Below are 21,321 nucleotides of genomic sequence, written 5' to 3'. Positions count from 1 at the left end.
TACAACATCAAACGAATACACACACGCAACCCTACAATAACAAATCAGTGTGCACAGCCCAGTGCCCACAAACGAGCCTACAACAACACACCAATACTCACAAGCACCTCTAGCAGACCCCAGTGCGCAGTGCCAGCCCACCGCTTGCGGGCAGCACTTCTGTAACAGAACCTCTCCTAACCCAGTGCTGGCACTGTCCCCGCAGGTGCCACCTTACCACAAACCGCAGGCAAAGTTACAACACGAACCAGCCAGGAGTCCAGGCATCTGACCTGGCCCCCTACAGGAAACCGCCAGAGCCCCCCTGAAATACACGCTGTGCCCAGTAAATGGAGTGTGGAAAAGGGGATTGGTCTGGAGGGCTAATCCCAAGCCTGGGGCACTAGGGGGCGCTGCGAGCTTGACTAAACCCGGGCAGCACCAGCTGGCAAAGTCCATTGTTCTGCCTGGCACCGGGACTGCGTGGGCAGAGCGGATCCGGGAACGAGGACTCCAGTCCCCCACGCAGCACCGGGGAGCACAGCCTGCCGACGAACCCGGCACACGAAGTCGCCTGGGACTGTGACACACGGGGGCCCTATGCCCCAGGACTGATCCAGCCCCAGCTCCGGCACCTGTCAAACATACAGTCTGACCCACGACCCCCTGGAAGCGCCAATCACCGCGGTATCTAGGGGCCGAAGGTATCCATTGCTGGCACACCAAGCGGGAGGCAGCGCGTGTGTTGTCATGCCCGTGAGCCTGACCTACTCCTGGTCCATCACCCAGCTGTGCCGGTGCCTCTCAGTTCCGACCCACTGCCCCCTGCTAGTCCAGCCCTGGCTCGCCTGTGCCCAGAGACTGGCAGCAGTGTACCCACAGCACAGCACAGCACACGGGGGACGTCCGACCTAGACCAAGGTGGATGCATTTGGAAGGCCCAGCTTTCCGGGCAAGGGATGGGTTCTCTGCCCTGCCTTTCACACATTCCCTCTCTCTCCATTCAGGACATGGAGGGACCAGCCCCACGCTGCAGAGTTGGGGGGCTCTGGCAATTGGGGGGGGGAGCCCCTGAACCCTCCCTTCAGCGACTGATTGTGTCAGAGCCTGTCTCCTGGCCTCAGTGACCCCCTCGCTGAGATCTGCAAACCCCAGCTTGCAGGGCAGGTCCCCAGCCCCGTCTCACAGACACAGCCAGGGGACGTGGCTCGACCGTGGCTGCACGGCCAGGCTGCAGCAGCCCTGGGATTAGAACCCACCATCCTGGCTCCCGGCCCCAGACCACGTCCCCTCAGTGCATCATGCAACTGCCACGTCCCCAGCCCAAAACGTGCTGCAGCCTCTCCACCCCACCCGAGAGCCTGCCCACATCTCTGTACGCCCACCCTCCTGGGCACCCCCACGGTGCAAGGAACTGTGCTCCCCCTGCACCGCCCGGCCGCTGGCACCGCCGGGCTCCCCCCGGAACCCGCTCTCCGTACCTGAGACGCCCTCTCGGAGCCAGCCAGGTCGATCATGAAGAGCCGCCCCACCCGCACCTCCTGCATGATGTTCTTGATGCGGCTCTTCTGGCGGACGGTGACCTGCAGCACGGCATGGGACCGCGACGACGTCTGGTTAGCGGCCGTGGGCTCCTGCATCCGCTGCTTGTTCCCCTTCAGCAGCAGCTGCATGACCTGTGGGGCGGCAAGGGGGCGAGAGGGAGACGGTGTGCGGGGTGAGAGAGGGGCAGAGTGGGACACGGCCGGTCGCTCTGCCACCCAGCCCCTCCAGCACCCCGCTGCCCGTGGCAGCCTCGCGTTGCCGGTGGGCACCCCTGCAGCACATCCAGCCTGTGTCCCTGAACATTCGTTCCCCTCTGTCCCCCAGCCCAGCGTGCCGGGTCAGTACACGCCCCGCCAGTGCCCAAACAGGGACCCTGGGTCCCCCCTTCGCAGGATGTCACTTCAGCACCGTGGCAGGCTGTGGTGCCACGCCAGGACAGCGCGCTGACAGGACTTGGAGGAGGGGACTGCCGGGCAGGGCGCCCACGGCCAACAGCCGAACCACGGCTTGTCCAGACCCAGCTCCACTGGCCCGGCACCCAGGCATGGGGCGAGTCTCTAGGCTCCTACACTCGGGGCCAGGAGAGGCTCTGCTGGGCAGGGGAGCTGCAGGATCGAAAGTCGTACCAGGGTCTGTGCCCCACGCTCACCTCCTTGGCGTTGATGGTGGAGACTTCTGTGATCCCCGCCACCTGGATCACTCCCTTGGCGTCCTCCCGCAGCTCCAGGAAGCCCAGCGACGGGTTGAGCAGGTCCCGGATCATCTCGTTGTAGATCTAGTCGTGGTGGGCGCAAGCGGGTGGGGGTTGGCACGGGGGAAGGAGAGCGGCAGCCAAACAACCCGCCCCCCATGCCTTTGGCCATGGCAGGGGTGAGCCATCCCGTGCCAGCTGCAGGGGCACCACCTTGGGGCCTCCCCATGCCAGCCTCCCCACCCCACCCATCCGGGCTGCAGCAGATCACCAGGGAACCCAATGCACCCTCCACAGTCAGCCTGCCTTCACTCCCCATCAGCCCTGGTTGCCTGGTTCTTGGGATCAAGCCCTGCCACGCTGAGGCCTACAATGGGGCCAGCGTGGGACATGCCGAGGAGGGGCCTCCCCTTCCCCCAAGCTGAGGGCACCCCCTCCTTTGGGGGGCCAGGCAGAGCGCCAGACGGCAGCCGGGAAATGCAGCTGATATGCAGGGAAGGGCCAGGACACTGATAGCAGCTGGTGAGTGCTGCGTGTGAGCGCCCGTGCCCGCCAGCGTCTGCACCCAGGCACGCTGGGCACCGCTGGCTGATGGCTTAGAGGCTCCAGGGCCCCAGGCCTGGGCCTGGCTCCCAACCCCCCACACTACTAGGGATGAATCGCTCAGAGAAGGAACATGAGCGTCCTCTGCTCCTTGGCACCTGTGAGCTCCCCCAGGCCCAGCGTCTGCTCCCCACCCTGCCCCGTAGCAGCCCTGGCATGAGGCTCCAGGAGCTGGCACGCTGCCCTCAGCCCTGCCCCTCTGGACCAGGCCGGCGGCAGGACTGGGCTGGGTCCTGGCTGCACGAGGGAGCTGGGCGCGCCCCCGGTCCCTGCCCAGGCCCCGCTCCTGGATATTTATCCTCTCGGCCACCCCGGCCCGGTTGCCTGGCTCCCAGGGAGTCTTTGTGGGTGGTTCCTCCCCGGCAGCCTGGCTGCGTGTGTCAATATTGTACTAGCCCGTGCAGGCAGCGAGCTGGCGGCGGAGTCCCCGCGCGTTACCATGGCGATTATCTGCCCGCTAGGCACCGAGCGGGTGCTCGCTGGACCACAAAGCCGGGCGACTGAGATGGGCAGGGGAGGCGGGGCAACCCCGGGGGCTCCGCGTGAGTTGGGGGAAGGGGAAGCCAAGTCCCCGCAGTCCCTGGCACCTCCCAGATCATACACACGAATGCACATTACACACCCCACCCGCCTGTCTGTACGCACGCGTGCACACACACTATGCAGACCTGTGTATGAGCACCACACACACAACCCGCCTGTCCACACACACGCACACACTACACACTACACCCTGTATGAGCACCACACACACAACCCGCCTGTCCACACACACACACACTACACAATACACCCTGTATGAGCACCACACACACACACAATATACAGACACAACCTGTATGAGCACCACACACACCATACACACACAACCCACCTGTCCATACACAAACACAGTATACAACACACCCTGTATGAGCACCACACACCATACACACACAACCCTCCTGTCCATATAGACACACACTATACAGACAACCTGTATGAGCGCCATACGCACACAACCCGCCTGTCCATACACAAACACACTATACAACACACCCTGTATGAGCACCACACACCATACACACACAACCTGCCTGTCCTTACACACTCGGGCCTTACCTCGAGGTAGGACATGGACACCTCGTACTCCATGTCGTCGCTGGTCTCCTCAATGGCTCTGAACAGGTCGTGGAGGGTGCGTGCGTAGATGCCGGGCTCGTGGTCTGTGCCCAGCATGGTGTATGTCTTCCCACAGCCTGGGGGGGGGGGTGGCAGGAAGGCAGTCTGGGCTCTCTGCGGGGCAGGGAACTCCGCGGGTCCGTGCCGGGCAGGGAGGGGACCCAGCCACCCGTGGCTCGCAGGCATCCCCTGTGGACACCTGCTTCATGCTGCCCCCTCCCCTTTGTGGCTCTGAGCCGACTCCTTAGCAGTGCCAGGGCTGGGGGCCCGCAGGCCCTGGGTCCCTCCCAGACCCTGCCCTCCCGCCACCCCGGTGGCGAGGCTGAAACGCCGCCATCCTGGCCAGAGGAGCGGATGGCGACTGGCCCATTCGGCTCCCTGCCTCGGCCCCTGCGGGCGAGCGTTCCCAGTGCCGCGCAGCCCTTACCGGTGGGGCCGTAGGCGAAGACGGTGGCGTTGTACCCGGAGATGACGCCTTCGATCAGGCCCTTGGTGGTGGCGCGATAGACCATCTCCTGCAGCCAGAGAGCGCGGGAGTGTGACAGGCCCCGGGCAGGGAGGCGGCGCAGACAGACATGTCAGGATACACCCCCCTGCCCTCCCCCGTGTCCTGTCACCTCCCCCCTCCACAACACCAAGGCAATTACCTTGGACCAACCGCCCTCAACTGAAAATGTGGGTGCGCGTGTACCATCCAGCCTCCCCCCGGGTCCCAGGCCCCTCCCCAGCCGCTTTTACTGACCTTTCCCCTGCTCTACTCACCCACCCGCATGCAGCCACCCCCGGTGTGCTGGGACAGACCCAGTGCGCAGAGACAGAGCTCAGACCCTCCTGTGCCCCATGCCTTGGCTCCTGCCACCCAAGGTGCAGGAGAATCGCCACTAACGGTGGGGGGTAGTATAGGGCTGCTGACACACAGCTGGGCAGCTCTGATTCCATCCACTAGATGAGTTCCAATCCCCTTCCCCGCCACCCCGGGCCAACGAGGGGCTCAGAAACCTGCTGAAGGGCTGGTCTCTGGGCACTGGAGGAGGGGGGATGCACGGTACCCCCCCCCACGCTCTCCCTGCCCCCCCTTGTCTTGACTGTCAGAAGGGAGCGGGGGGGCATTTGATGGGGGCAGCCTCTCCGGTGTCAGCATAGTGTGGAAATTAACATGAAATGGAGCTGCTGAAACCAGACCCAGGGCCTGGCCCAGCCTGGCCCAGCCCCGCTGCCCGGCCGCTGTGTCGCACAGATGGGGAGGGGGCAGGGCGGGGGCAGAGGATGCTGGGATAGCAAGGCCCCCCACTGAGGGCCCCCCTAATCCTGCAGACTCGGGGCTGGGCGGCCCATACGAAGGGTTTGGAGCCCGGCAGGATTCCCAGGGCCCAGCTCCTCACCTGAGTTGCCGTGAAGTCGAAGGCCACGTCGAAGACGTAGGATTTCTCGCGGGAGCGGTTGGCTCGCAGGATGTCCTCGGGGTCCTCCATGGGGTCCATGAGCACCACCACCTGCCGGGACACCGGGTGCCAGGGGTCAGCGGGGAGTGGCCACGTGCCAGCCTCCTTTCCTGGGCATCTCTGGAATCAGGCCTGCCTGCCCCACACGCTGCGACCCGCACTCTCCTTGGGAAGCCGCGTGTCCCGGTGCAGCAGTCGGGGGGATGAGGGATGGTGAGAGGCTGGCACCTGGGCTGCGGCATGCGCTGGGCTGTCATGCACCTTCTACAACAGGATGGCAGCGAAATGAACCTCCTCTGGGTCTCTGGGACAGCCCCTGGCTTGCCCCACTGACCAGGCTGGGCAGAGACCATCTCCCAGGGGGGCCGGCTGGGGGCAGGGGGCCATTCCGCTCTGCGACGGGTAAGCAGCTCCTTGTGACTCCGGGATTGCACCTCCTGGAGAGTCCCTGACCCAAGAGACTCCCCAACAGGGTGAGACACCCCGAGGCCGCACGCCAGGGGGAGGGGCCAGCTGGGGGCGCAGGCACTTGGTGCCAGCTCGCAGCTACGTGGCCTGGGAAGTGGTGCTGCCCCAATCTGGGGTCAGTCCAAATGGTTTGGCCATGTTTTAATGTTACATTTGGTTTATATATATAAAACACACAGTCCCTTTCCAAATGAAACGTCCGTTTGAAAACAAACCCTGGCAAAGCAGGACTGTCGCTTTGCTCAACGCTTCTCCCCCCACGGTTTCCAAAATGAATTTTTTGTCAAAACAGACACGAGTTTGAAAAAAGAAACTGGTTTAGTCAAAAAGGTGTTTTCCGAGGGGGATCTGTTCCGCTGACCGTTCCCAGCCAGTTTCACTGCTGACATCAGGGGAGCGCCACGTGACAGCCGGCTCCATCACGCCCTCCGAGATGGCTGGGTTCCCGGCTCGGTCATGCCCCCCGCCCTGGCATGGCTCCATCACCCCCTGCCCTGGTTCAGCTCCCAGCTCCGCCATGCCCCCCGCCCTGGCATGGTTCCCAGCTCCAGCATGCCTCCTGCCCTGGCATGGCTCCATCAGACCTCCCACCCCGGCATGGCTCACGGCTCCATCGCCCCTCCCCACCCCACCCCACCCCACCTTAGCACAACTCCCAGCTCCATGGTGCCCCTCACCCTGGTACAGCTCCTGTCTCCGTCTTGCCCCTGCCCTGGCATGGCTCCTGCCCTTCCCTCTCTCAGTCTCTGTTTGCTGCTACCCTCCCCTGGGGGCTCAGGGTTTGCAGCCTTTTAATAACTGACCTGATTCAGAGATGTGAGACGGGCTGGCCCCTGGGGGCTCGGCTGGCAATTAGACGGCGCTAACCTGGAGCTCAGCTGCACTCCGGGGAGATCTCTGCAGGCGTGTACGGGGTACGGGTTGTCTAGCAGGGACCGACCTCTGCTTTGGCCTCTCCTCCCAGCAGGGACAAATGGAGAAGGTAGATCCAGAAGGAGACGGTCTCTGCGCTCCCCAGGGAACGCTAGCCAGAGACCTCCCTGCTCCCGAATGGGGGTCACCCGGGAACTGGGCCTGCAGGTTAACGTCACTGCTGCTCTCTCAGGGGAGCTAGGAGATCAGGTTTGCCGGAGTGGCCTTTATTTAAAGATTATCTGGGTCTCAGGTGTCGGCCGGGGAGACACTGCTACAGCTGGGTGGTGGAACCGAGTCAGGGCCCTGGAGCAGCAGCTCCGCTTTCCAGATGGCAGCATGCAGAGGAGAACAAGGGCGGGGATTGCGGGGGGCTGCGGGTCCCCAGCAGTGCTGGGGCCGGAGGGTGCAAGGTCAGGACTGAGGGGCAACAGCAAGGGGCAGAGCGGGGCTCCCTGGTCCAGCACGAGCCACACAGAATCCAGAGGCGAGTGCCAGGGGCTGCAGGCTCTGTGCGTTACCCAGCGTTCCTCACCCACCCAGCCCCCGCCAGGGAAACATTTATCCTCCTTTGTCCTCCTGTGAGCTCTGCTGCCCCCGGCTCCTGCTCGCGGGCGCGGCCCAGGGCTGCGCGGAGAGGACAGGCCCATACTCGCTGCTGGGACATCCCTCCCCATTCACAAGGCACCTGGCTGTTTGCTGAGGCCCCACGGGAGGAGATAAGCTGTTCTTCAGGAAGGCGGAGGCTGGCTCTGGAGTGGGTGGCTTAGGGGGCCTGGCTGTGCCTGGTAGGGTGACCAGACAGCAAGTGTGAAAAATCAGGATGGGGTGGGGGGGTAATAGGAACCTATATAAGAAAAATACCCCAAAATCGGGACTGTCCCTATAAAATCGGGACATCTGGTCACCCTAGTGCCTGGGTCCGTTGTGGGGAGCCCAGCGAGGCAGATTGCCCAGAGCACTGAAATAAGGAGGAAATGCAGGGGGATGGAATGGGGGGATCCAGGGATCCCTGATGGCTCTAGGTCCAGGGATCCACTCCACTTGCATGCACCACACCAGTGGCAGCTGGGAAAAGCTGGAGGCCAAGGGTCCAGGCGAGTCCAGTGGCTATCGCCCCAGGTCCAGCTCCGGGGGCGGTTCCCCTGGAAATGCAGCCGCACCCTCGAGTGCTGCCGCCTGGCATCAGGTTCCTCTTTGAACGGGTGGGAATGAGGCTCGGGTTGGGTTTCAGAGAAGGAGAGAACAAAACCGTCCTCAGAGCCTCTTGGCCGGGGCTCAGTGTAATCTGATCAGCAGCCCGGCCAGGCGAGGCACATGAGCGCAGCAGGGAAGGGGCCTGGCCAAGGGACCACCAGCCTGGCATCCCACCCCGTCGCCATCCCAGGCAGACGGCAGAGCTCCCCAGTGTTGGGGCAGGATGTTTCAGAGGAAGCCGTAAGCCCCCAGAAAACACCCCCAGCTCTGCAGTGCTGCACAGGGGACGGCCCTGGAACCCCAGCAGCTGATCTGATGGTGCCCTCAAGCTGTCACTAGCATGCTCACCAGCATCCTGGCATATGCCAGGGCTAGTCACAGAAATGTACAACCCCTAGCTCTTCTCCGGCGCTTGCCATCAGTTGATCTCAATGCACCTTACAAAGGAGGCTGATATTTCAGGCCATTTTACAGATGGAATCTGAGGCACAAAGAGATGCAATGACGTGCCCAGGGTCACCCAGTGGGCGGGTGGTCAAAATGGGATTAGAACTCAGTTCGGTGCTCTAGCCACTAAAGCCTCCCTCAGCTTCCAGCATATCCTGCTGCAGCAAGTTCCAGAGGTTAACAACCTTCTGCACATAAAGTAAGCGCATACATACAGCGAGTCCCAGGCACTAACGAGCCCCGGCTCATTCTTACAAAGGGCTTGCTGTATCCATGCTAAGACTGTTGTCAAGGCAACCAAGAGATGGCAGCAGAAGCTACAGGGGTCTTGCGAGTACATCCCCCTCTGAGGTGTGGGGGATGGCCCGTCAAGCTCACAAGCTGGCGGGAGACAGTACATGTGCCTGAGGTTGTGGGGGCTAAAATGCTTCAGGCCAGATTTCCAGCTGGCATCAGCCAGGGTCTCCAGCAGGCCGACGGAGCTGCCCCGCCTGACCCCCGCTGAGGTGCCGTCCCCTCCAGACTGACCCCTGCGGGGACAGCGGTGGGAAATGCAGGAGGCTGAGGGACAGGGCAGAGCGGGCAGTGGACGGGCTGCGGTGAGGACGTTCGCCCTGTGCTGGCTGCCAGGCCTGGGCGAGCCAGTACTGCCGGGACAGCGGCACAGGAGGGACGGGCTGCTCTCCCGTTGTGCCTCCTGAATCGGGGCATTGTTCCCGGGGCCAGGACCGTCCCTTAACGAGCGCTTTGTGCACGGTGCCAAGAGAATCCAACTGTCCTCCCCTGCGCCGATCCGGGCTTTGATCGCAGTCCTCTGCGGGCCAGCGACACACAAAAGCGGCTCTGTGCCGCGCAGGCCGCCCCGGGCAGCGCCAGCAAGGTGCCCTCCACAGGGGGGACAAGCAGGGAGCACTCCCCACACACTCTGGCAGCAACACAGCGGGGGGCACTCTCGCTGCCCCCACCAGGGAGTCGGGGTGGGGAGCTGTTCACGCTGGCCGGGGGTGCTCTCCCCGACTCTCCCCCTTGGCCATGCTACACCAGGGAGGGAAGGGCTGGATCCACCAGACCACCCGACCCATAGATGCTCCCTCCCCACCAGTCCTTGGCCCCTCCACGGACACTTCCTCCAGCCCCTTCCCCCCAACGAGGATACGGGGGGGGGGGCACACAGCCAGCGCAGCACTGCCCCCTTCCCCCGCCTCCCACTGCCTTCTCCCCGTCTCCCATTTCAATGCAGATTTTGACCTTTCCCGAGTGCCGGGCTGGCAGGCTGGTGTCTGTGTGTGTAACCCTACCCCGGGGGGAGCGGGGGAGCGTCACTCCACCCCACCTGCCCTACTTCCAGCCTGGCCAGCATCTCCTAGGTGAGAAACAGACTGCCCCCCCCCACCGGGCTGTGGGCATCCCCCTGCCCCAGAGCCACTTACTGGGGTGCCAGGTCACCAGACAGGGGTTAACATCACTCCCCCCGCCCCACCCCCTGGCATTTCTTCTATCGCAAGGACTTCTAGGGCTCCTATAGTGTCCCGCTCTGCTTTGGTATTGTAGAGTCTCCCATAAGGGCAGAGCTACACACACTGGTTTGGTATTGTAGGGTCTCCCCTAAAGGCAGGGCTACACATGCTGGTTTGTTATTGTAGGGTCTCCCCTAAGGGCAGGGCTACACCCGCTGGTTTGTTATTGTAGGGTCTCCCAGGGTGGCGGGCACTGGTTGTTGTTATTAAAATCCACGTTTGTATTATAAATACAAAGAGGAGAAAGAAGTCCTGCTACCCGCCCCCCTGCCCTCCAGCACAGGGCAGCGACAGGGCCCCGCACGCTGGCTCCCCAACAGAATGGGTTCAAGCAGGAACTAGCAAGGGCAGAGCTGGGCAGGACAGATCCCTGACACCATGGGGACGGCAGGGGCAGGATCAGACAGGCTGCAAGGAAGCCCCCCATAGCCAGGTGCTGGGATCAGGAGAGATCCTGTCCAGGCCCCGGCATCCCTGTTCCGCCCTCCCCCCGCCCCAGATCCTGACGTGGCAGCTGGGTTTGTCTCCAGAAGTTCCATTGCTTGGAGCCAGCGTTGACCCCCCCGTCCCCCGGCCTGCGCACAGTCGTTGCCACGGCGACTAGGTGCTCCGATAAACCATGCCAGTGCACGTCTGAGATAGCATTGTCCCCTGGCCGGAGCGGGGCCCACACCGGCCCCTGTGCACCCGGGGGAGGATGCACATGCTAGCCAAGGCAACCCAGAGAAGCCAACACCCCTCACCCTCATCCCCCACACGGCGCGGGCAGAGCCACGGGCATAGGATGGCTGCTTCCCATGGCCTGGACTTTGTTCTCGGTTTTACCAGGGGAAGAAAATCAGCCAAAGAGGCCCAGAAGGGGAGGCTGTGGATTTGGCATCCCGGCGAAGCAGGGGCGGGCACTCCTTGGAGGTCAGTGGGGGGCACTTTTTCCTCCTGGCTAGTGAACTTGGTTGTGCTGGCACCTCGATCCCAGACCCGTCGCAGCCCCCTCCTATCCCAGGCCTGGGCTCCCCCCACAACACCCCGGGACGGACGTAGGGCCCTAACATGTCAGGTCACCTCTGTTCTCACTTGCAGCAGCCCCTGCTAGGGGCTGGACAATTTGCCGGTCAGCTCTGGGGCTGTCTAAGACAGACCCCACCCTTGTCCTGCCTGGTGCGCCGTGCGTGTGTGAACAGACTGTGCAGAGGAGACCACACGTGAGAGCCGGAGTGCTTGTGCAATAGGGAGCCATCCTGCCTTGCCCTGGGAGCTGGAGGAGGAGAGGCCTTGGGGACGTGCCTACCTCCCGTTGCTGCGAAGAAGGGAACGAAGGAAGGGGAAAGAAAGGCAGGAATCCTAGAGGGAAAGATGGGCCTGGGGATGGCATGAGAACGTGACAGGGAACACGTTCCTCCCAGCACAGCCCCAAGGCACCCGCCATCTGCCTGATTCTTACCTGACACCCAGGGCCTGGGTAAGGCCGAGGGCGCCGGCTGCCAGAGCCTCGTGATTACAGCAGGGCACAGGAAGTGTCTAGCCCTTGTGAAAACATGGGGAGCCTGAGGCAGTCGCTTAGAGTGGGGACGGCCCCTGCATCTCCATGGGGCATTACCTCTAAAACCTGCTGGTCTGGAACCTGCCAACCTACCCCGCAAGCTGTGTAACCGCCCCTTCCCTGTCCCCATGGTCCAGGCATCAGCCAGGCCCTCCCTCGAGAGTTCGGAAATGTCCCATTGCAGACTTTTTGGAACAAAGCATTTCACGCTGCAAAGACCTTTTCCTTCAGAAACGGGTTACAAAAGGGAATCCAACGGTGCGCTTTTGAAACAACGCCAAAAGCCAAACAGAGGATAGGGGATGGGGGGCAGAGGATAGCTCAGTGGTTTGAGCATTGGCCTGCTAAACCCAGGGTTGTGAGTTCAATCCTTGAGGGGGCCACTTAGGGATCTGGGGCAAAATCAGTACTTGGTCCTGCTAGTGAAGGCAGGGGGCTGGACTCGATGACCTTTCAAGGTCAGTCCTAGGAGATTAATTTAAAACGCTGCTATTTTGACAAACCCAAAATTTTCAATTGCCCCCAGAGGAATTTCCTTTCACTGAGGCTTTGGGGATTTGGGGGGTTTTGCTCCGTTACAGAGCGAAGGCAGACGTCGAAATCCCCAAATCCTTTGTGAAACAGAACGTCCGTTGTCCCCTGCTGGCTCTGACAGACAGCCCCCCCCGCAATCCGGCGGCACCTCAAAGGGGGCCTGGTCTGCCCAGCTCCCCACCTGGTCAGCCCTGGGCCCAGCCGCAGCTCTGCTTCCAGCCCAGCCAGTTACCATCTGCCTGGAGAGTCCCCTAACGCCGCGCTCAGCCCAGGTAAACACAGATGGCAGAGTCAGCGCGGAGCTCACGGCCGCCTGCTCTTCCCGTAATTGCTCAAGGGGAGGAAAAATATCCTGCTAATAAACGCAGCTTAATTTCCTCCTGATATGAGGCCGCACTGGGGCTGGCGTGCGGTGACCCGGCCCCAGTGCTTAGAGCTGGGTCGATAATGGAACGGCGCAAGGGGAAGCCGAAGGGTCAGACAGCGCCAGGGGAGATGGGAAAGGTTGATAGGCCCAGACCCTCAGCCAAGGGCCAGATCCGGGGAGTTTGTTCCAAGGGTTTCTTACACTAAAGAGCAGCTTCAGTGCCATGAGCAACCCTCCATTAACAAACCAGCGCGGGCAGGCCTGGGGCTCACGCGCCACCTACGACAACAGACCAGCAGGGGCAACCTGGTGTTTCTGATGAACCCTACAACAACAGCCTCAGGCTCCCCATGACTTATGAGGAGAGGCTGAGGGAACTGGGATTGTTTAGTCTCCAGAAGAGAAGAATGAGGGGGGATTTGATAGCAGCCTTCAACTACCTGAATGGGGGTTCCAAAGAGGATGGAGCTCGGCTGTTGCCAATGCCCGGTAGCTTCTGGGGGCGGGCGGCTGATCTGAATTGTGACTGATCAGGGTGAGCGATCGACTCCTCACTGAACCCATCACGAGACATTTTCCTTTATCATTTGCATCCTGCATTCCCATGCGGCGTGAAATACACCCCACCCCTCCAACAACCTGCAGTGCTGGGCGTGGCATGAACACATTGTGAGAGACAGGCCAGGCCCCCAAGAGCTCACGCACTAACCAGACAACGGTGCGCTCAAGGAAAGATAACAGCCTCACTTTCACAGATGGGGAATCGGGCCCCCATCTCCAGAATCCCAGCCCAGTGCCTCATCCACGCTGCCGCCCTGCCACCCATGCCCCTGCTCGGCGAGCTGCGGAGAGCACGCGCAGGAATTGAGACAGGCTGCGGCTGACAACCGGGAGCAGGAATTGTAATGCTCCAAGGCAATTTGCCACGTCGGGGGGAGGGTCCCCAGGGTGCATTTAAAAATGCTTCTTCTTGGGAGGGGGTTTTACTGGCTGGTTTGGATTTTAAAGGAAAGCCAGAATGACCCCTAATTAAAGCCAGTGGCCCCTGTGGGGTGGGGGGCTGCTGGAGTGCTGGGCCCAGCAGGTGCGCTCTTTGTGGGCACATGGGCCCAGGGGGTACAATTCCACCTGGACTTCTCTAGCACCTTGGGAAGCAGGTGATTCAATGCAAAACTAGCAACACAGGAAACCGAGTGGACCGGCATGAAAACACCTTGCTCTCTGCTTTTTAAAGGGCATCGAGAAAAAGAGCTCCTGGGAGATTTTGCTTGTTGCATCCCCGTCTCCCATCACAACCCTTAGCAAGAGAGACACTGCCAAGTATCCTCCATTCACACCTAATGCGGGAAAGGGCAGCGCGAGCTTCCTCCGTACGCTGCTCTGCCAATGCACCGCATTCTTAGCTTGCAGGCCCCTCCTTGCTAGCCCAGCTCTGCCAATGCCCCTCCATCCTGACCCGCAGCCCCCCAGCCACACCATCTTTTAGGTTCATTTCTCTTTAGACTGGACACTGCAGGCTTTGACGAAATGCACCAAAATCACAGCCACTTACTCTGACCTGAGGTAGGATTTGAACTTGGATCTGCCAGGGCGATGTCCCCGACACACGGTGCCAGCAAGCCCCCCGCTCGCCCACCTGCCCTGAATGCTCCTGCCCTACCTGTTCATCCACTTTATGAGCTATGAGAGTAGCTCCTTCCTCCAGCTCCACCATGCTGATCGGCCGGATCCGAAGGGCCACCTGGAAGAGAGCAAAGAGAGGGTGAGAGATGCAGGCGGGGAACGGAGCCGGTGGAGGGAAGGCAGAAGAGACGGGGAATCGGCACCTGCACGTGAGCCATGGTGCCGCCTGGCACGGAGAGTCTCTGAAAGTTCCTAGCACTTAGGAAGCCGGCTAAGTGCGAGCCGCCCACCTGGCGCAGCGACTTCGCTGCGATGTCCAGTCCCCACCCCACGCCTCACCTGAGGCATCGCCTCTCTAGCGAGGCAGCGCAGAGGCCCTGGCGCGCCCTCCCTGATGGCCACGCATGCAGCAATTGCAGCTTTTTCCTGGAAGAAAGAAAACACCGCTGGGAGCAGATCAGCGGCTCCGGCTGCACACACCAGCCCTGTCGCGAGTTTAAAGGGACAGCTTCAGCCAGTCTGTCCACAGAGGGGCTTTTCCCTCCCTCTAACCCTGAGCTCTTCACTGCCTGGCCAGCCGCCGGAAGGGCTGGGCTGCAAAACGCTTATCAAATCCATCAATTAGCGAAGCTCCCCATAGCTGTTTGATCCATCAGCCCAAGGTGCAAAAAAGTTTGGTCTGAGAGAGCTAAGGTGCTGACGGCTAGTGATTCCTGGTGCAGCTGTGCAAACCAGACGGGGCAGCCGTGTCCAGACCAGCTCCCCAGACACTGTGGCATCGGTTCCCTCCTTCGCCTCATTCACCCCGTGTGTGTTTCACAGTTGAGCGGGTCCCCTGCGTGTCTGGGAGAGAGTCTCTCTAATGGTCACGTTCCCTATAAAGGGACCAGGAACTTGGGAAGAGGCCGAGTCCCACCCAGAAAGTCCAAAGCCAAGTGGGGTCAGTTCCGGGCCCCCACTCATCACTGGTGCTAATGGGGGTGAGGCCTGGGCACTGAGGAGGGGAGAAGCTCTATATTTGGGAGGGGGTCAATTCAAGTACTAGTGGGTGTCTGAGCCCTGGAAGTGCCCGCAATGTGCCAGGTGCTGTCTGTATGCCAGGACACAGCGCCAAGCTCTTCATCACCCAGTGGCAACACACCCGGATTTGTAACCTTTTGTATCCTTCATGTTGAAATGGTCCCAATGAACATTACATTGTTAAAGATAAAGATGCAATAAAACCCAACTTAGCTTTCAAGTTTGAGCCCCTAGGGCGGTCACAGAACATTTCGGTGATAGAGAACCACTAGGAACGAGCCAACCAAACTTTATTTAAAAAAATGATCCATGAAGCAAACAGGTATTTATTTCCACATACATAATGCTACAGTTATACGCCCACTCAGCAATGAAATAGTCTATCAAGGGGGTCAGTCCCCTGACAACAGCGTGAAGTACAGTCTTATAATCCCAGAGCCTCACCAGATCCTTTGGATGTTAATTGGCGCTCACTTGCAATTTAGCAAAACTGCTCCGTTTCTACTCCATGATACTACTAATTCATATGAATCTGTCCTTTACCCTCATTCTGTCTCCACCACTGCACTTTATCTAGGTGAACAGCTGCATCAGCGTCCTTCCCACACTGCCAGCACCAAAGCATTTCAATAAAACATTCAAGATTCTCAACAACACTCCTTAGAAACCTCGCGTGAACAACTCCCAACCCAGGAACCCAACCCTGGGACCCGGCCTCGCTAACTTGTACCTTCCCAGAATGCTCTGCTTCCAACTTACCTTCAACTCTCTTGCGCGAGCAACTCCAATTTCCCAGACTCCTGTGCACTTTGGCTGAGTTAGTCTCCGTCCCTAACGTCTACTTATCTCTTATCCCAAACCACCCGATAGGCTCCCCGCTGTAAAACTGGCAGAACCCATCCCGCGGCGGAAGCTTGGTGAGTAGCTAGGGCCACTACTCATTTGTAGCAAATACTGCATCCCCGGACCTGTGTGTTACCCCCACACCAGGCCTAGCTTCCTAGCGAAGTCCAAGCTGAGTTGGGCACTTAAACATCATCATCATTAAGCACCAGTGTGTGAGCATGATCGGTGGGCCGTGGCGCTGACCAGAATCTCTTGCATGAACAGATCAAGAAATAGCATCTTTCCAGCCACTGACGCACATCGGCACATGTGGGATTGTGTGGGGAGCGTCACCTGAGCCCTGCTATGGGGGCAGCACCACAACTCTGCAGTGCAAACGGACCCGTGGGTTATTGACACTGACACGCTTACACAGAGACACTCCAACGCAACCCTACAATGGAGGCTGCCTCTCCCCACAACATATGAACCAAGACGGGGCTGGGGAGGCGGAGAGGGGCTGGTCATAAGAGCACGGAGATAAAAGTCCAGCCATATCATTATGCACTTTGGGAGATTACACTCTAGGGCATGCGCACCTACACACACACGATACAGCATCCAGTGCACACTTTACAACGTGCACTGCTTGGCCTCAGATCCCACAAGCGCCCCCAAAGGAAGTTGAGGACACTCTGGGTTCTTATTGTTCCTCTTACATTCTTTGCTCTGCAGTATCTTTCTCCTTCTGTTCTGAAAAACAGGAAACCTGGAGAGGCGCTGGGATTTTTTAGAAGACAGTTTTACTGCTCTCCAGTAAACAGTTCCTTTAAAAATACTGGCATCATCCTTTGGTTTGTGTGTGTGTGTAATGCTGCTGCAATTCATGACGGCAAACTGTAGGAGGACAAAGGCTGCAAAATCCAGTCCTAGGAGGCTATAGCAAGTACTCACAAACAAATATATATTGGTATAGTACACACACACACTCGTGCGCATGCACACACACACACACACACACACCCGTGCACACACCAACTAGATTAGCCACATACACACATTATTTTGCATATACGTGCACACCACCACCACGCTTACACAGTGGAGGTCTGTAGCACCGAGCATCTCTGATCACACTGTGCGGCTTTATTCCAGGTGTGTAAGAGCTCCAGAGGGATACACACACACACACACACGTCAATCGACGCACTGCTCTATAAACCTGGATGTTACCCAGGTATGCACACACCCTTTCCCCAGCTCACTGTGTACAGCAGCGGTAGCGTTTCAATCAACAAAGGTACGATTACTACAGTTCCCGGAGAACCTGCCCAGCCAGGAACGAGCGTGGGGACAGAGGCCTGGCTGCAGCCCACTCATTACATACAAATGCAGCTAGAGACACTTACAGGGGCACTTCCGGACTGAGCAGGGGGCAAGGGAAGACAAGTGACTAGCGCCCACCTTCCCACCCCCAGCCGCTGAGGCCAACATCCAAACTCCAGCTTTGCCTCCCGTTCTGACCAGCCACCCAGCCCTTTTCACCCTGCCGGACAGGACGCGAGCATCATTAACCAGCATGTACTAGGTAGGCAGCGCGGAGGGGAATTCCCCACTCTCCCCGGGTTCCCTTGGTGTGCCCGCCGGGCATCACTGGGCACAGTGGGCAGCCAGTCCCTGCCAGCCCTACTCCCCCCCGCCCTGAGTGCTAATCAAGTGACAGAAAAGAAGAACTTACCGTGAGTTGCTGGTCTCTGGACTCCTTCACCTCCTTCATGATCCTGGCAGGTGCACAGAGGGGCTAGAGGGGCGGGCCAGCAGCTGGCACAGACATGGCTCTCCGGCCCCGCAACCGCCACTTCCCCCTCCACAGCCCTGTCACTTACATCAGCTGTTTCCTAAACAACCTGAGACTTAGGCTAATCCTCCCAGAGACAAAGGGGCGGGGGGGACCGCCAGCCCTGCCTGCCCCTTTCCCATCCACGGGCTCAGGGCCTTTTGTCCTCTCCGCCCCCCTGGAGGCTACAGAGCCACGAAGGGCTGGGGTGCAGCATTCCTGCTCCCTTCGGGGAGCTCTGCCTCTCTCTCCAGCTGACTGGGCTGTGCTCAGGAGGGCCAGCCCAGCTCTGCCCTGCTGCTTTCGCTGCCTGCGGGATCTCGCCAGGTCCCCTGGAGATCTTTAAACTGTACACAACAACCGCAGCGCAGCCGGCTCCTGGTGACACAGAGCACACAAGCGGCTGGGCTGGGCTCTGCTGTGCTCAGTCGCCCTCTGGCGGCAAGTATAGGGTGTGTGTGTGTGTGTGTGTGTGTGTGCGTGTGTGTGCGTGCCCTGCAGCTCTGCCACAGGGGAGCTGGGCGTGGTGTGTGTGTGTGTGTGTGCGTGCCCTGCAGCTCTGCCACAGGGGAGCTGGGCGTGGTGTGTGTGTGTGTGTGTGTGTGTGTGTGTGTGTGCCCTGCAGCTCTGCCACAGGGGAGCTGGGCATGGTGGGTGTGTGTGTGTGCCCTGCAGCTGTGCCACGGGGAGCTGGGCGTGGTGTGTGTGTGTGTGTGTGTGTGTGTGTGCGCGCCCTGCAGCTCTGCCACAGGGGAGCTGGGCATGGTGAGTGTGTGTGTGTGTGTGTGCCCTGCAGCTGTGCCATGGGGAGCTGGGCGTGGTGTGTGTGTGTGCGCGCGCCCTGCAGGTGTGCCACGGGGAGCTGGGCGTGGTGTGTGCACGTGCCCTGCAGCTGTGCCATGGGGAGCTGGGCGTGGTGAGTGAGTGTGTGTGCCCTGCAGCTGTGCCACGGGGAGCTGGGCGTGGTGAGTGAGTGTGTGTGCCCTGCAGCTGTGCATGGTGTGTGTGTGTGTGTGCGCGCGCGAGTGCCCTGCAGCTCTGCCACAGGGGAGCTGGGTGTGGTGTGGGTGTGTGTGTGTGCCCTGCAGCTGTGCCACACGGGAGCTGGGCGTGTGAACTGCGTCTATGCAGCAAGTGGTCACGCGTGGTGCTGGGCATGAAGGGTGGCTGTGCGGGAAGTGCCTGGGTGTGGTGTCTACATTCTTACTGCAATCCAGGCCGCGTCTGCACTGCACACCGCTGGTGGCAGCGTGTAGGGGGCGTGCACAGCAGGCCGGGTCCACACTGCGGTGGGGAGCTACTCGCCTGTGACGGCTCCGGCTGCGGGGAGGCAGAGGGACACTGCGCTGCTAAAACCAGCCGTGTCCACAGGGGAGGCACCGCTTGGCCGTGCAGGGGACACACCATCTGCCCGGCTATCGATGTCTGTGCTGGGGAAGGTGCAGCGTGTGCACTCCATGCGCCGCGGTAAGATTGGTGCAGTGTAGATGCACCTTAAAGAGAGAGACCCGTGCTTTTGCATGCTTTGAACCTGTGCTTGCTCCCCGAGCTGGGGTTCTTCTAGGTTAAGACCTCTGGGGAAGGTTTATGTGTGGGGACTGTCAGGGGTGGACAGAGGGTTGGGCTAAAAAAGGTATAAAAGTCACGAAGCAGCTTCCAGTGTAGACGCACCAGCCAGCGTCTGTGCAACGTGGAGAAACAGAATGGACAGATGCTATAAATCATCAGCAGGATTTAATCAATAGCTTGGAAGAACACAGCCCGGCCAGAATCCAGATGTACCAGAGGGTTTCAGACTCTGGAATCAAACCAGGCTCTTTTGAAATAAACAGAAACAGACATGTTCCGACAGAGGGAGGCAGCGGCTGTCCCTCCGCAGAGTTGGACAGGATGGTAGGAGGCGCTGTGGGGTTTGATTGGCACCCGTGTGGCCTGTGGGAGCTTCGTTAAAGGTGTCTATTTCAGCAGAAAACAGTGGCCGTTTGCGCAGCTGGTGTCAAGCTCAGACAGAGGCGGGCAGGGCTGCGGGGTTAGATCACCCAGCGTTTGCGGGACAGCAGGTGAACTGGCTTCTGGGCAGAGGGTTTTATTTCCCATAAAATCACTTGGTTGGTTTCCCAAGCAGCAAATACACCCAGTGTCTGGGTGTGACGGAAAATTGAGGCCGGGCCTCTTGAGGGAATCAAAGATCCCCGGGCACATCTACCAAAAGGAGGGATCCTGTCCAAATCTCTCTCTGGACATTACAGGCTACTATCCTAACTTCCCCGGCAACCTCCATCAGACAAGGACTCTTCACTTCCTGCCCTCGGACTGCTGGGTTGGGTTGCTTCACCCCAGAGCTGGCCGCATCGCATGCGATCCCAGCAGCACAATCTGCTGGCTGCTCAGTCGCCCCAGAGTGCCGTTGGGTTTCTAGGGCGCCTGGCCTTGGAGCAGGAATTCGGCCTCGCAGCCTCAGCGTCATCCCCCTTTACAGCAGGAGAAAGTGAGGCACAAGGAGGGGAAATGACTTGTCCAAGGCCACAGAGAGCGAGAGGCAGAGCTGGGTGTAGAACCCAGGAGCCCTGGCTGCCACCGCCCCTGCACCGCACCACCTATGACACTGGCTAAGGCCCGGGCGGCTGAGAGCTGGGAACGAGCATATTCCCAAGGGGAACACAGCTTTGCTGGGGAGGGATGAGGACCCCCACCCCTCCTTTCTTAGCCTGGGCTCCTTTCCCAGCTGTGGGGCCAGACCCCTCCCCTCAGGCTAGGGCAAGCAGGGGGGAGGGAGAATCCGCACTGGGGAGATTGGGCTAGTGGCTGAGAAACTGGTGCAGGGAGGGTCTCCATCTAGCTAGCTCATGCAGATTCTTTCTGCAGAGATACGGCCTTCCCTGTCCTCGCCAGGCTCGCAACCTCTCGATCTCCGCAGCCTCCTTTCCTCTGGCCTCGCCACGTGCCATCTCCCTGCTTGTCTCCCGTCCCTAGCCTGGCGCTTGGAGCACGGAGCCCCTCCGCCAACTTGCCCTTCTCTAGCACAGCGGCTCTCAACCTTTCCGGACTCCTGTCCCTCGTTCAGGAGTCGGATTTGTCCTGCGGACGCCAAGTTTCACCTCACTTCAAAACTGCTTGCTTACAAAATCAGACACACAAACACAAAAGTGTCCCAGCCACTTACTGACAAATCGCGGACTTTCTCCTTTTTACCACAGAATTATAAAATAAATCCAGTGGAATAGAAATACTGTCCTTCCACTGCAGCGTGTAGGACATAGAGCAGTACAAACAAGTCACGGTCTGTATGACATTGTAGTTTGTTCTGACTTCGCTAGTGCTTTTAATGTCGCCTGTTGTAAAACTAGGCAAATCTCTAGAGGAGTTGATGTCCCCCCAGCAGACCTCTGGCGTACGTCCAGGGTACGCGTACCTGTTCTGTGTTTGTACAGTGCCCAGCGCACTGGGCCCCTGCTCCACGACTGGGCCACCTGGGGACTACGGTGACACAGAGAATCAATAGCAGCAATAACAACATGGGAACAGGCGTGGGGCAGGAGGGGGGAGGAGCTAGGGGGCAGGGCTACTGAGGGACAGAGTCTGCTCTACCGGATGCAGTCAGGACTCCTGGGTT

At 59.9% G+C, this 21,321-nt stretch overlaps 1 protein-coding gene across 2 annotated transcripts in view; it reads right to left on the bottom strand.

Annotated features, from left to right (window-relative positions):
• Positions 1-18,095, bottom strand: part of KIF19 (kinesin family member 19) — a 28,392-nt gene extending 10,297 nt beyond the window's left edge. For both annotated transcript variants that reach the window (XM_034790391.1, XM_034790393.1), the window contains exons 1-7: positions 17,610-18,095; positions 14,064-14,144; positions 5,362-5,472; positions 4,407-4,494; positions 3,920-4,056; positions 2,174-2,299; positions 1,461-1,655 (exon numbers count right to left, since the gene is read on the bottom strand). In XM_034790391.1, coding sequence (XP_034646282.1) covers positions 1,461-1,655; positions 2,174-2,299; positions 3,920-4,056; positions 4,407-4,494; positions 5,362-5,472; positions 14,064-14,144; positions 17,610-17,648 — 777 coding nt within the window. In that variant the 5' untranslated portion in view covers positions 17,649-18,095. The remainder of the gene's footprint in view (positions 1-1,460; positions 1,656-2,173; positions 2,300-3,919; positions 4,057-4,406; positions 4,495-5,361; positions 5,473-14,063; positions 14,145-17,609) is intronic.
• Between the last annotated feature and the right edge of the window lie 3,226 nt (positions 18,096-21,321).

The sequence above is a fragment of the Trachemys scripta genome, chromosome 14 (genome assembly GCF_013100865.1).
Source record: "Trachemys scripta elegans isolate TJP31775 chromosome 14, CAS_Tse_1.0, whole genome shotgun sequence".
In the NCBI taxonomy this organism is placed as follows: domain Eukaryota; kingdom Metazoa; phylum Chordata; order Testudines; family Emydidae; genus Trachemys; species Trachemys scripta.
This window is presented reverse-complemented; position numbering and strand designations above follow the sequence as displayed.